This window comes from Pangasianodon hypophthalmus, chromosome 26, assembly GCF_027358585.1.
Source record: "Pangasianodon hypophthalmus isolate fPanHyp1 chromosome 26, fPanHyp1.pri, whole genome shotgun sequence".
Taxonomy (NCBI): domain Eukaryota; kingdom Metazoa; phylum Chordata; class Actinopteri; order Siluriformes; family Pangasiidae; genus Pangasianodon; species Pangasianodon hypophthalmus.
In genome coordinates this window covers 18,384,154-18,396,578 of record NC_069735.1, presented here as the reverse complement: position 1 = coordinate 18,396,578, position 12,425 = coordinate 18,384,154, and the positions used below count along the sequence as shown (strand labels likewise).

General features: G+C 42.6%; 1 protein-coding gene across 2 annotated transcripts in view; it reads right to left on the bottom strand.

Moving 5' to 3' along the window:
• Positions 1-3: 3 nt before the first annotated feature.
• Positions 4-12,425, bottom strand: part of dnm2b (dynamin 2b) — a 25,435-nt gene continuing 13,013 nt past the window's right edge. The window contains exons 11-21 of one of the 2 annotated variants that reach the window (XM_034300104.2): positions 11,654-11,792; positions 7,970-8,056; positions 6,009-6,079; positions 5,828-5,876; positions 5,609-5,719; positions 5,380-5,489; positions 5,165-5,276; positions 4,918-5,082; positions 2,705-2,931; positions 2,352-2,603; positions 4-2,181 (exon numbers count right to left, since the gene is read on the bottom strand). In XM_034300104.2, the coding sequence (XP_034155995.2) occupies positions 2,115-2,181; positions 2,352-2,603; positions 2,705-2,931; positions 4,918-5,082; positions 5,165-5,276; positions 5,380-5,489; positions 5,609-5,719; positions 5,828-5,876; positions 6,009-6,079; positions 7,970-8,056; positions 11,654-11,792 (1,390 nt within the window). In that variant the 3' untranslated portion in view covers positions 4-2,114. The remainder of the gene's footprint in view (positions 2,182-2,351; positions 2,604-2,704; positions 2,932-4,917; positions 5,083-5,164; positions 5,277-5,379; positions 5,490-5,608; positions 5,720-5,827; positions 5,877-6,008; positions 6,080-7,969; positions 8,057-11,653; positions 11,793-12,425) is intronic. The other variant, XM_034300103.2, reaches the window with a different exon arrangement.

Sequence of the window (12,425 nt, the reverse complement as noted above, 5' to 3'; positions counted from 1 at the left end):
TAATGAGTTAAATTCCCTTTTTTATTAATTTCCCATTGCCTCCTTTTTTTATTATTGCATTTATCAGCATCATTGAGGAACATTATTATAAAGCAGGCACTTATAACGTCAGAACAAGGCACAGATGGTCAAAGTACAAAATATTCATAAAAAAAAGAATTAAAAAAAAAAAAAAGATTTAAAAATAAAAACCAGCCACAGGATGTGTTCAAGCTGAAAAATTAAAAAAAAAAAAAACTAATAATAATAAAATGCATACACAAGAATATGGCAAAATGGAACTATATAGAATTTATATAACTATTGAACTATATATAAGAAAATTAAGGTGGAGTAATGAAGTAAAGTAATATCCATTTTTAACGCTCCGAACCCCATCGCTAATCTAATATCCCATCCAAAGCGATAAAATTACTTGGCTTAAAAACGCACGGCAGTTAAATGCGAGTTAAAAATCACGCACAGAGTGTCGGCGTAGCGGACTTTTCTGTGTTATTTCAATTTTATAATCACGACAATAACACTGCTAGGGTCTTATCACAAAGAACAAAGCTAGCTAACTATCTAACTAACGCTAGGCAGCAAGTTACATGCACACTTCGCTCATGTAGTGATGAAGGTAGCTAGCTAATTATCTAATGTTAGCACATGGCTGGTGCGTTAGTGTGTTAGCTAACAAATATTTGCACGATCATGATGCTGAAATTCAGCGTCACATATAAAGCCGAGTTCCTGTAATTGCATCTGCGGCAACAAAACGGTACTTTAACGAATCACAATTAAATCGAATCGAATCACTTTTGTAAATCTGCAACGTGTTTACGCAGATCGGATGCGACGCTGATGAATCGATACTCACATTCACGTCACACACACGTCATCGTTTTATGTTACAATTTGTAGTCACGACTCGTAGAAACTTTTCTAAGCTCTTTGCAGTTATTCACGCACTTGGCCCCGCCCACTTCTTTCTCACTGGCCCCACCCCTCAAAATTGTAATCATGCGCTCTGGTATTGTGATTCATAAATGTAGCTTGAAAATTCGTAGCATGAACAGGTAAAGATATAAATTAGGTTTCGTAGCTGTATCATATTGCACTCGTGAAACAGATTCTATTATAAACTAATTTTGTAATTAATTAAATTATAATCTCCTTGACGCATTTACTTGCAGCTTTTAGCAGGAAATTAATCCAACCTTAAAGTTTTTTCTCCCAGCATACTTATTAGAGCGTACGATGCGCATCAAAGTGCATATATAAATACGTACAAACACATCAGAAGTGAAGATTTAAATCTGTATAAAAGACGCTTGTACATAAGGGAGTGTCATATTTAAGGCACGGTTTAAAGCAAAACACTTTCCAGTTTGGGTCCCTAATTAGTGTTAGTATGTTAGCGATTAGCAAGGTGTATTATATTAGCAAATATCGTACAACTGATTATTAGCACAAACCTTATAAGATGAAACCTAGCACCTTTTTCTGCTAATTAGAGTTAACATTCTATCTGTAAACGTTCATTTTCTTTAACGCACATTAGGAAACAGATACACTATGCTGTCTGGTGTTCACGAAACAATTTGAATAAATGGATTAAAAAAGAAAAAAACAACTATAACGAACGTAAAAAAAACAAAGACGTTTTTGAATACAGAGTTCTTATTGAGTATCAGATATGACTGTTTTGAACCCTGTAGCTGTAATACGACTATTAGAATGTGCTTAAGTCAAATATACGAAATATCGAAACCTTTAGTCAACTGACCTGGTTGAGTTTTTCTTAATTTTACGTAAATTAAATTCCTCGAATCAATCCTAGTTGGTGTTGTCCACCACAGAATTAGCATTAGATAGCTAGCATCGCTGGTGTGTGGGTTATTCCTGAAATAGCTAACTGCTTTGTTATAATAAGAAAATGAAACATACAGAGTAATAACGTTGCCTCTATGGACATACAACCAATACAACTCAATTAACTTTACGAACATGTGACTGAGTGTTTTCTGTGTTTCTACTAGAATGACAAATGAGGGATGGATAGCCGTATCAGTACGCGTGTACACACACGCCATGTTGTTTTATCTCTGTATGTACTGTATGTATGTGTGTGTTTAGTCGAGCAGGGACGGCTCAGACGGGCGGATGATGGTTGGCCTGTTTGGAGCTGCTGGAGGTCTTCTGCAAGAAAGAAACAGTGTAGTGGTTTTATATGTTACTGAATGTAATGCTCATTTCCATTATCCATTAATATTTCCAATAATATGTTAGCAGCAAGTGTGTGATAGTGTGTGTGTGTGTGTGAGAGAGAGAGTGAGTGAGTGAGAGAAAGAGAGAGAGAGACCTCGTACCTGGGGATTCCAGGTGGTATGGAAGGGGGCACTCGGGCAGGTCGAGAGGGAATCTGTGGTGGAGGGGCGGAGCTTGGCTCCAGAGCCACTCCCCCATAAGCATTCACAGGTGGAGGACCGGGCCGAGATGGAATTGGTGGAGCCATTGGTGGAGGAACGGAGCCTGGAGGAGGACCAGGGGTGGGACCTCTCACTGCAGGAGGACGACCAGGAGGAGGGGCGGAGCTTGGAGGCTTCACCTGAGCAGGAGGACTGAGACAGGAGAGAGGAGGATGTATTTATGTGTGTAGATATAAACAGATAGACAGAGAGATAGATAGTGTGTGTGTGTGTGTGTGTGTGTGTGTGTGTACCCGGGCTCCACGTTGATCCAGGTGTCATCCACAGGTGGGGGCAGGGGGATGGAGATAGTGGTGGTGCTGATGTCACTGATGATGCTGAGGGCCTCCTTAAGGGCGTGGTACATCCTCAACACTTCTTCTCGGTGCTGAGCCTGATCAGCACACTCCTCCATCAGCACGTTCTGATCCGCGCTCGAGTACAGGAACGCCAGCAGCTCAGAGTGGATGAACTCCTTTGCCTGGAGTGTGGGGACGACACCATGTTACTTGTGATCAGCTGTAAATCGTCAATAATAATATAAGACATTTTGCAGTTTTTGTTTAGATACACGGTTGCATGTTAAGATAAAGACGTCCAGGAGGAGGTGGGATTTAAAGACAATATTTCACATTATGAGATCACACATCGTTGTCCATGATCTGGATAAACTGAATGCTAAAATGAGTATATAATGTATCTGGACAACATCAAATCCAAAACCTATATTATTATAGCTACTGGTCATCTGTGTAGATATAATAAGACCTGTGTATATCAGTACATTTTTAGGGGGTGTTAACTGTATGTTCTCAGGGTCCTGTGTTCTCATGGTCCTGTGTTCTCAGTTTCCTGTGTTCCCATGGTCCTGTGTTCTCAGGGTCCTATGTTCTCAGGGTCTTGTGTTCTCAGGGTCCTGTGTTCTCATGGTCCTGTGTTCTCAGGGTCCTATGTTCTCAGTTTCCTGTGTTCCCATGGTCCTGTGTTCTCAGGGTCCTGTGTTTCCAGGGTCTTATGTTCTCATGGTCCTGTGTTCTCAGGGTCCTGTGTTCCCATGGTCCTGTGTTCTCATGGTCCTGTGTTCTCAGGGTCCTATGTTCTCAGGGTCCTGTGTTCTCAGGGTCCTGTGTTCTCATGGTCCTATGTTCTCAGGGTCCTGTGTTCTCAGGGTCCTGTGTTCTCAGGGTCCTGTGTTCTCAGGGTCCTGTGTTCCCATGGTCCTGTGTTCCCATGGTCCTGTGTTCCCATGGTCCTGTGTTCTCAGGGTCCTGTGTTTCCAGGGTCCTGTGTTCCCATGGTCCTGTGTTCTCATGGTCCTGTGTTCTCATGGTCCTGTGTTCTCAGGGTCCTGTGTTTCCAGGGTCTTATGTTCTCATGGTCCTCTGTTCCCATGGTCCTGTGTTTCCAGCGTCCTACGTTCTAATAGTCCTGTGTTTCCATGGGCTTGTGTTCCCATGGTATTATGTTCTCACGATCCTAAGTTTCCAGGGGTGGGATTATTTCCTATTTTCCTGATTATGTGATGATGATACATGATTTAATCATTTAAGATCAATTTAATGTGATTTTTTGCTTACTCCTGATGCATACATGTATGTCCTTTGTTCACTCATAATGCACCTTATCTGTTTTTTTGGGTCACAATGTGTTTGTCCTTGATTATGTTTTTCTCATATGTTTTCCTCTTATTAGCCTTGAGTATTATCTGTATGGTCTTGAGTGTGTCCTTTGCACATAAACATTACCATGTGTTTAGAGTATAGAGTGACCAGGTTGTCTTCGTGCACACAATAAACCATCTCTTTTGTTATAACCTGGCTCTTTATCTTCTGTTTTTTCAGTCATCTTACTTCTGAAGATTTACAACAAGGGTTCTATGTTCTCAGGGTCCTGTGCTTCCAGGGTCCTATGTTCTCAGGGTCTTGTGCTTCCAGGGCTCTATGTTCTCAGGGCTCTACGTACTCAGGGTCCTATGTTCTCAGGGTTCTGTGCTTCCAGGATTCTATTTCCAGGGTACCGTGGTTCCAGGGTGTTGTGATTCCAGGGTTCTATGTTTCTTGTCTCTGTTTTTTTCTCAGGCACTATGTCCCTAATACCTTATGTTCTCTGGGCTGTAAGTTCCTACAGCTCTATGTTACTGAGTCATATATATTTCCAAGGTCAGAATTATCTAAGACTTTATCTTCCCAGGGTCCCATGTTCGTGTGGCATTATATTCCTACATCCCCATATTTCCAGGGTCCTATCACTGTTGTAGGACTATCAGGATGGACTGGATGTGAACAAGTTTGTTAACAATTAATTCATTTTGAAACGATAGTAAGAAAAACAGAGAGAATAAGAACGTAAAGTGGAAATTTTTCTTTGAAGAGCATATGACAAACTAAAATGGAAAGACCAAATACTAAAAGATGGAGGTGATGGAGTAATGAACACAATTCTGTGACTGTGTGTGTGTGAAACTCACGCTGTTGATCATGAGGTGCATGATGGTCTTGGGCATGAGATCTCGAATGCTCTTGTTGACGATGCCGATGTAGGAGTCGACGAGGTTCCGGATCGTCTCCACCTGTCGCTCCAACTGAGGGTCCATGGAGAAGGTGTCTGCTGGAGCCCCCTCACCATTCTCCACCTGGAGACAGACATGATCTGAAATGGCGGTACTGCCCATCATCAACGCAACACACACGTGAGACTCCCACAGAGGCAGGTACCTGGTCTTTCTCGGGATACACTCCTGCCCTCAGGAACGAGGCCTTCCAGCTGTCCACGTCCTCCTGAGAGTCGCACGCCAACTCGATCTGACGCAGGTCTTTATACACGTTCCTGCACACACACACACACACACACACCGAAAGACTGTAGTCTGTATTACTTGTAGTGATGGGTACAGTTATAGATATGTAACCACACACACACACACACACACCTCTGCTCAGTGTTAAAGATAGCGAAGGTGTGTTTGGTGGACATGAAGCCTTTCTCCACATCTCTCATCTTCAAGTTATCCAGCGGGAGCATGTACTTCTTCTCTTTCTCCTGCAACACACACACACACACACATACACACACATGGTGGAATGTAACATTTAGCATTTATAAATTAATTTGATGCAGAAGTGTCTCACACACACACACACACACACACACACACACACCTCCTCGTCCTTGTACCAGGACAGTGACTCGGCAGTCAGGACGAACCAGTAGTCCCTAGAGCCACCCTTCATTATGCTGATGTTGATCGTGAGCCAACCCTTCCTGATCACCTGCAAAAAGGGGTGGGGTTATGGTAATGAGTACAGAGACCCACACTGATTAGCAGGGATATGAATATGCTAATTAGAGAAAATAATGCAGTCTGTGTAGCGTAGCACCTGGTTGGGAACGGCTCTCTTCTTGGTGACAGCGGAACTCTGCTGGGCGCTGTAGATGTTCAAAAACGAAAATAACGTCATCCCATGATCTATATTTTTAACATTTTAATGTCACAGACTGGGTTAATGCCACACTAGATATAGTGAGATCCTTAAGGATCAAAGGTCAGGGGTCACTCACTTCGCAAAACCAATGAAGTCCTCATGATTGGTGTTGATGTAGGAGAGCTCGATGTCAATCAACAGCATCACCTACGACACACACACACACACACAAACATTAAAATATGGAAATCAGAAAAAATTGAATTTTATAGAATGTAATACTACTTCTACTAAGAATAATAATTATAATAACAATAAAAAAACTTTATTCATAGATTACTTGTCAAACGCATAGCGGCTCAAAGTGCTACCAAACATTAAGTAGATAAAGTAGTAGAAGTGAAATGATAAAAAAAGTAATGCACAAGGATCAAATATAAGATGAATTGAAAATATAAGTACAAAAATAAGCATAAGGAGATAAAAAGTGAACAAGTACAGAATAAAATGAAATATACAGTCAGGCCCATAAGTATTTGGACAGCAGCCACAGTTCTTCTAGAGACTTTGACTGTCGACTCGCTTCTTATTTCTGCAGCGAAACCCAGCAGCCTTCATTCTGTTTTTATCTGAAAAGTGTCTCTTATGGAATCTGCTGCTTTCTTTACTGATATACAAACATTTTTCTGTAACGTTTCATTTTGTGCTGGAAAACTAATGTTTGGAATCTAAAATGTTTTTGTACTGAATCAGTAATGTAGAAGTCAGAAAATAAACATCTCTAACAGTTTGTACTAAAAAAAAGAATAGGGTGCCAAGACTTTTGCACAGTACTGTATATGAAGTGCGTTCAGTTAAATGGCAAATTAAAAAAGTACATATTTTTAAAAATGCTTTTTAATTAAAGTAACTATCAGTCACTACTTGTTTTGTACGAGAATAAGGAAGACAAGGCGTATTACGCATGTCCTGTCTTAACTGCCGTTGTTATTGACGTGAAATCTTATATCCTTCCTCAAAATCAGGGCCCAATTTCCTAAAAGTTAAGAATATCCTAACTGGGAGAGAGAGAATGTTCTATGTGATGATTTCACAACAATGCTTATGCTGCAAAGTTTTTGAGGAACTCCACCCTTAATGCCCGAGTGTGACACTTCAGGTTAATCGGGCTTAGCGAACTCAGTTACCCAATATTTTAATAATACTGTGTGATTGCACATGACCTTCCTCTAAACATGTCTATGACACGGCTCTGTGAAGTTGGCACCGCATATAAATAAAATGTCACAAAAACTATACCATTCGTTTGTGCTGATTTGTGCCGCAAAAACGAACGTTTGTGCTGGTTTGGCGTTCAAGATATTAAACATTCTTTTTTTGGCTGTGTGACGTCACTCTCCACCCCACGTCGTCCAAATCGTATCAAATTGGTGCCGTTCGTTTGTGCTCGAATTGTGCCAGTTTGTGCTGTTAAAAGAAACGCGGTTACAAGGATTTTTTCTTAAATATAACAAACAGCTAACCTTCCTTCAGGTGCCGCTACGTCATTCTCTACTCCATGTCGTCCAGATCGCTCCAGACTGGCGCTGTTCGTTTGTGTTCGATTTGTTCTGGTTTGTGCCATTAAAACAAACGATGTAACTTCCCTTCATGAGATACGAGAAGAACGTTTTTGGGAGTGCTGACGTCACTCTCCGTCCCACGTCGTCTAAATCGCTTCTGTTTTGTCCCGTAGAAAGAAACAACATAACTTGTTCCCATCTTTAGACATTAGCTATGTTTAGGCTTCACGCGGCGCTGCGCAGACCGATCGGCGTAAACACCAAAGTACCGCGAGAGCATGGTTCTGCGATCAGTAGCACAAACCGGCACAATTCGAGCACAAACGAACGGCACCAATTTGATACGATTTGGACGACGTGGGGTGGAGAGTGACGTCACACAGCCAAAAAAAGAATGTTTAATATCTTGAACGCCAAACCAGCACAAACGTTCGTTTTTGCGGCACAAACAGCACAAACGAATGGTATAGTTTTGGTGACAATTTATTTATATGGGGTGCCAACGTCACAGAGCTCTATGACACCTATCGCTCACCTGTTCTTTAGTCTTGCTGTCCCTCTCTCTGACGTAGGTGGTGACGATCCTCTCGGTCTCTTCTCTCAGTCGAGGATATGAACTCAGCTAATAAAAACACACGACTGCATCAACACGTACACGTGTCCAAATGCTCAGCTGTTAGACTAGAATAAGCATTTCTTTTCCACACACACCAAGCATCGTCAGTGATTATAACAGTCACGCGTGAGGAGGTTAAGTTACACACGCTTCATTCCATTCATGCGGTGTGGACTAGAGCTGCACAATATGACCAATATGACCTGCGTTAAAAAACTGTTAGCATGTTTACAATAGACATGTTACACCAGGCATTACAGTAATTGCTACCTCGTGTGGTATATTAGTGCTAGGTTACTTAAGTGCTAACATAGAATTAGAATAAAATCACGCAGGAGAACTTTAGCTCTACAACTCTTTAGGTATTTATCAAGAAATTGCGAGATCGGATCTCAACGATGCCACAGCCATACGTTACGGTAAAATAATAAGACGTTGCGCAGCTCTAAAACACAGATTTGTTAGAGATCTTGTGTTACTGAAGCAAGTCAGATCATGTAGAGCAAGTTGCAGCATGAAATCAACAGAACAAGAATGAAGTGAGATTTTTTTTTTATTAAGTGAAGGGCTGGAAAGGAATTGTGGAAAGGAAGTTACTGATGGAAAAACTGAAGGGATGATCAGTAAAAACCATGAGCGTTTCATTGGACGTGGGTAAAATCAATCATCCGTGGTCGAGCTGACTGACTGATTGCTCAAATGGCAGGAGGTGAGATTCGGGGTTTTAGGGTGGAGCGTCGTTGTGGGTGCAGCTGCAGGGAAGGTGTGAACACAAGCGAGAAAAATATAAGCGCTCACACACACGGTAATATTCCTACACTACATGGCCAAAAGAACATGCACACCTGAGTACTGAATATTTCATTCCAAACCCACAGACATTAATACTGATTTATTCCCCGTGTGTTTGCTGTTATAATGAGCTCCACTCTTCTGGGAAGCTTTCCACTAGATGTTGGAGCGTGGCTGTGGGGATTTGTGTTCATTCAGCTACAAGAGCATTAGTGAGGTCAGGCGCTGATGTTGGGTAAGGAGTCTCCAGTTCCAGTTCATCCCAAAGGTGTTCAGTGGGGTTGAGGTCAGGGCTCTGTGCAGGACACTCGAGTTCTTCCACTCCAACCTTCACACCATGTCTTCATGGAGCTCGCTTTGTGCACAGGGGCATTGTCATGCTGGAACAGGTTTGAGTCTCTTAGTTCCAGTGAAGGGAAACTGTAAAGCTACAGCACACAGAGACGTTCTATACAACTGTGAGCTTCTAAGTTTGGGGAAGAACCATATATGGGTGTGATGGTCAGGGGTGCACATACTTTTGGCCATATAGTGTATGTTGTTACTTAGTAATTTATGCTTGCACTATTTATCTGTGACATCAATAGCTTTCTTAAACAGTAGATATTAAAATTTATCTCGAAAACATTCTAATCCATCATCCATTTATCTAAACTCCTAACCCAATATCTGTTCAATCCATCCACTCATCCAACCCCTACATCTGTCTAAACCATCCATCCATCCAACCCCTACATCTCTCTAATCCATCCACCCATCCAACCCCTACATCTCTCTAAACCATCCACCCATCCAACCCCTACATCTGTCTAAACCATCCACCCATCCAACCCCTACATCTCTCTAATCCATCCACCCATCCAACCCCTACATCTCTCTAAACCATCCACCCATCCAACCCCTACATCTCTCTAAACCATCCACCCATCCAACCCCTACATCTCTCTAATCCATCCACCCATCCAACACCTACATCTGTCTAAACCATCCATCCATCCAACCCCTACATCTCTCTAATCCATCCACCCATCCAACCCCTACATCTGTCTAAACCATCCATCCATCCAACCCCTACATCTCTCTAATCCATCCACCCATCCAACCCCTACATCTCTCTAAACCATCCACCCATCCAACCCCTACATCTCTCTAATCCATCCACCCATCCAACCCCTACATCTCTCTAATCCATCCACCCATCCAACCCCTACATCTGTCTAAACCATCCATCCATCCAACCCCTACATCTCTCTAATCCATCCACCCATCCAACCCCTACATCTCTCTAATCCATCCACCCATCCAACCCCTACATCTCTCTAAACCATCCACCCATCCAACCCCTACATCTGTCTAAACCATCCACCCATCCAACCCCTACATCTGTCTAAACCATCCACCCATCCAACACCTACATCTGTCTAATCCATCCACCCATCCAACCCCTACATCTCTCTAAACCATCCACTCATCCAACTCCTACATCTCTCTAATCCATCCACCCATCCAACACCTACATCTCTCTAATCCATCCACCCATCCACCCATCCAACACCTACATCTCTCTAATCCATCCACTCATCCAACCCCTACATCTCTCTAATCCATCCACCCATCCAACCGCTACATCTCTCTAATCCATCCACCCATCCAACCCCTACATCTCTCTAATCCATCCACCCATCCAACCCCTACATCTCTCTAAACCATCCACCCATCCAACCCCTACATCTCTCTAAACCATCCACCCATCCAACCCCTACATCTGTCTAAACCATCCACCCATCCAACACCTACATCTGTCTAATCCATCCACCCATCCAACCCCTACATCTCTCTAAACCATCCACTCATCCAACTCCTACATCTCTCTAATCCATCCACCCATCCAACACCTACATCTCTCTAATCCATCCACCCATCCACCCATCCAACACCTACATCTCTCTAATCCATCCACTCATCCAACCCCTACATCTCTCTAATCCATCCACCCATCCAACCGCTACATCTCTCTAATCCATCCACCCATCCAACCCCTACATCTCTCTAATCCATCCACCCATCCAACCCCTACATCTCTCTAAACCATCCACCCATCCAACCCCTACATCTCTCTAAACCATCCACCCATCCAACACCTACATCTCTCTAAACCATCCACCCATCCAACCCCTACATCTCTCTAATCCATCCACTCATCCAACCCCTACATCTCTCTAATCCATCCACTCATCCAACTCCTACATCTCTCTAATCCATCCACCCTTCCAACACCTACATCCCTCTAATCCATCCACCCATCCAACCCCTACATCTCTCTAAACCATCCACTCATCCAACCCCTACATCTCTCTAATCCATCCACTCATCCAACCCCTACATCTGTCTAAACCATCCACTCATCCAACCCCTACATCTCTCTAATCCATCCACTCATCCAACCCCTACATCTGTCTAAACCATCCACCCATCCAACACCTACATCTGTCTAATCCATCCACCCATCCAACCCCTATATCTGTCTAATCCATCCTTCCATATGACTCCTACGTCCTTCTAATCCACTATATCCAGCTATCCATCTAACTCATCTAATTCATCCATCCAACTGTTCCATTTATCTGTCCATCAATCTACCAAACAAATCCATTGACTTATCCACATTCTGTTACTTTTCCCCCATTTTCTCGACTGTTTCCACACATTATCTACATTATACACATCTATCAACCAATCCATCCAACCAGTCTTCATATCTAAATCCATCTTTCATTCCCTTCTCTCCTCCCAGCGTATCATGACCTTTACCTTCTCCATGCACTTGTGGGTGAGAGCAGAGAGTTCGGACACGACCAGGTCCACGCATTTGAGACATGGCTGCTTCAGCTTAACGATCTGCTTTTTCACTATGGCCTCGAACGCCAGGTCTGGGGTGAACAAGCCCGTCCTGAGGGATCATGGGAAATGGGTGGAGCAGGGCAGAGTGTGGGTCGGTTTTATATCAGGGTAATGCGAGGGAAAGATGGCCAGGTTCAGGAAGGAAAGAAAAAAAACAGGGATGTACCAAAAAAGAAAGACGAGGTAAAGGACAGAAAAACGGGAGAGAAAATAAAAAGAGACAGCAGTTCAGTTTTCACCGCAAACGTTGCCTCAAATCAGATGAGCTTCTGGTTTCTACAAATCTCACCTACATTAATTAAAGACGAAGCTATAGGTTTATTTATTCAGTGTTCCTCAGGTACTTTAGAGTAAGTGTGTGTGTGAATGAGTAATCTACCTGTTCACTCACTTGATCCATCTATCCTTCCATCCATCCAACCAAGTCCAAGTGAATTCATGAATCTCTAATTTATCCACTTAATTCATCCAACAATCCATCCATCATCTAATCCACTAATACATTTCTCTAATCTAGCCATCCATTTGTTAATCCATCCATCCAATTCTTACATCTGTCCGTTCTTCTAACCTGATCTATCAAATGATCAGTCAATTAAATAATCCATCCATCCAATTCACCCCTTCATCTAATCCACTAATGGCACCTCTTTACTTCATCCATCCATCCATCCATCCACCC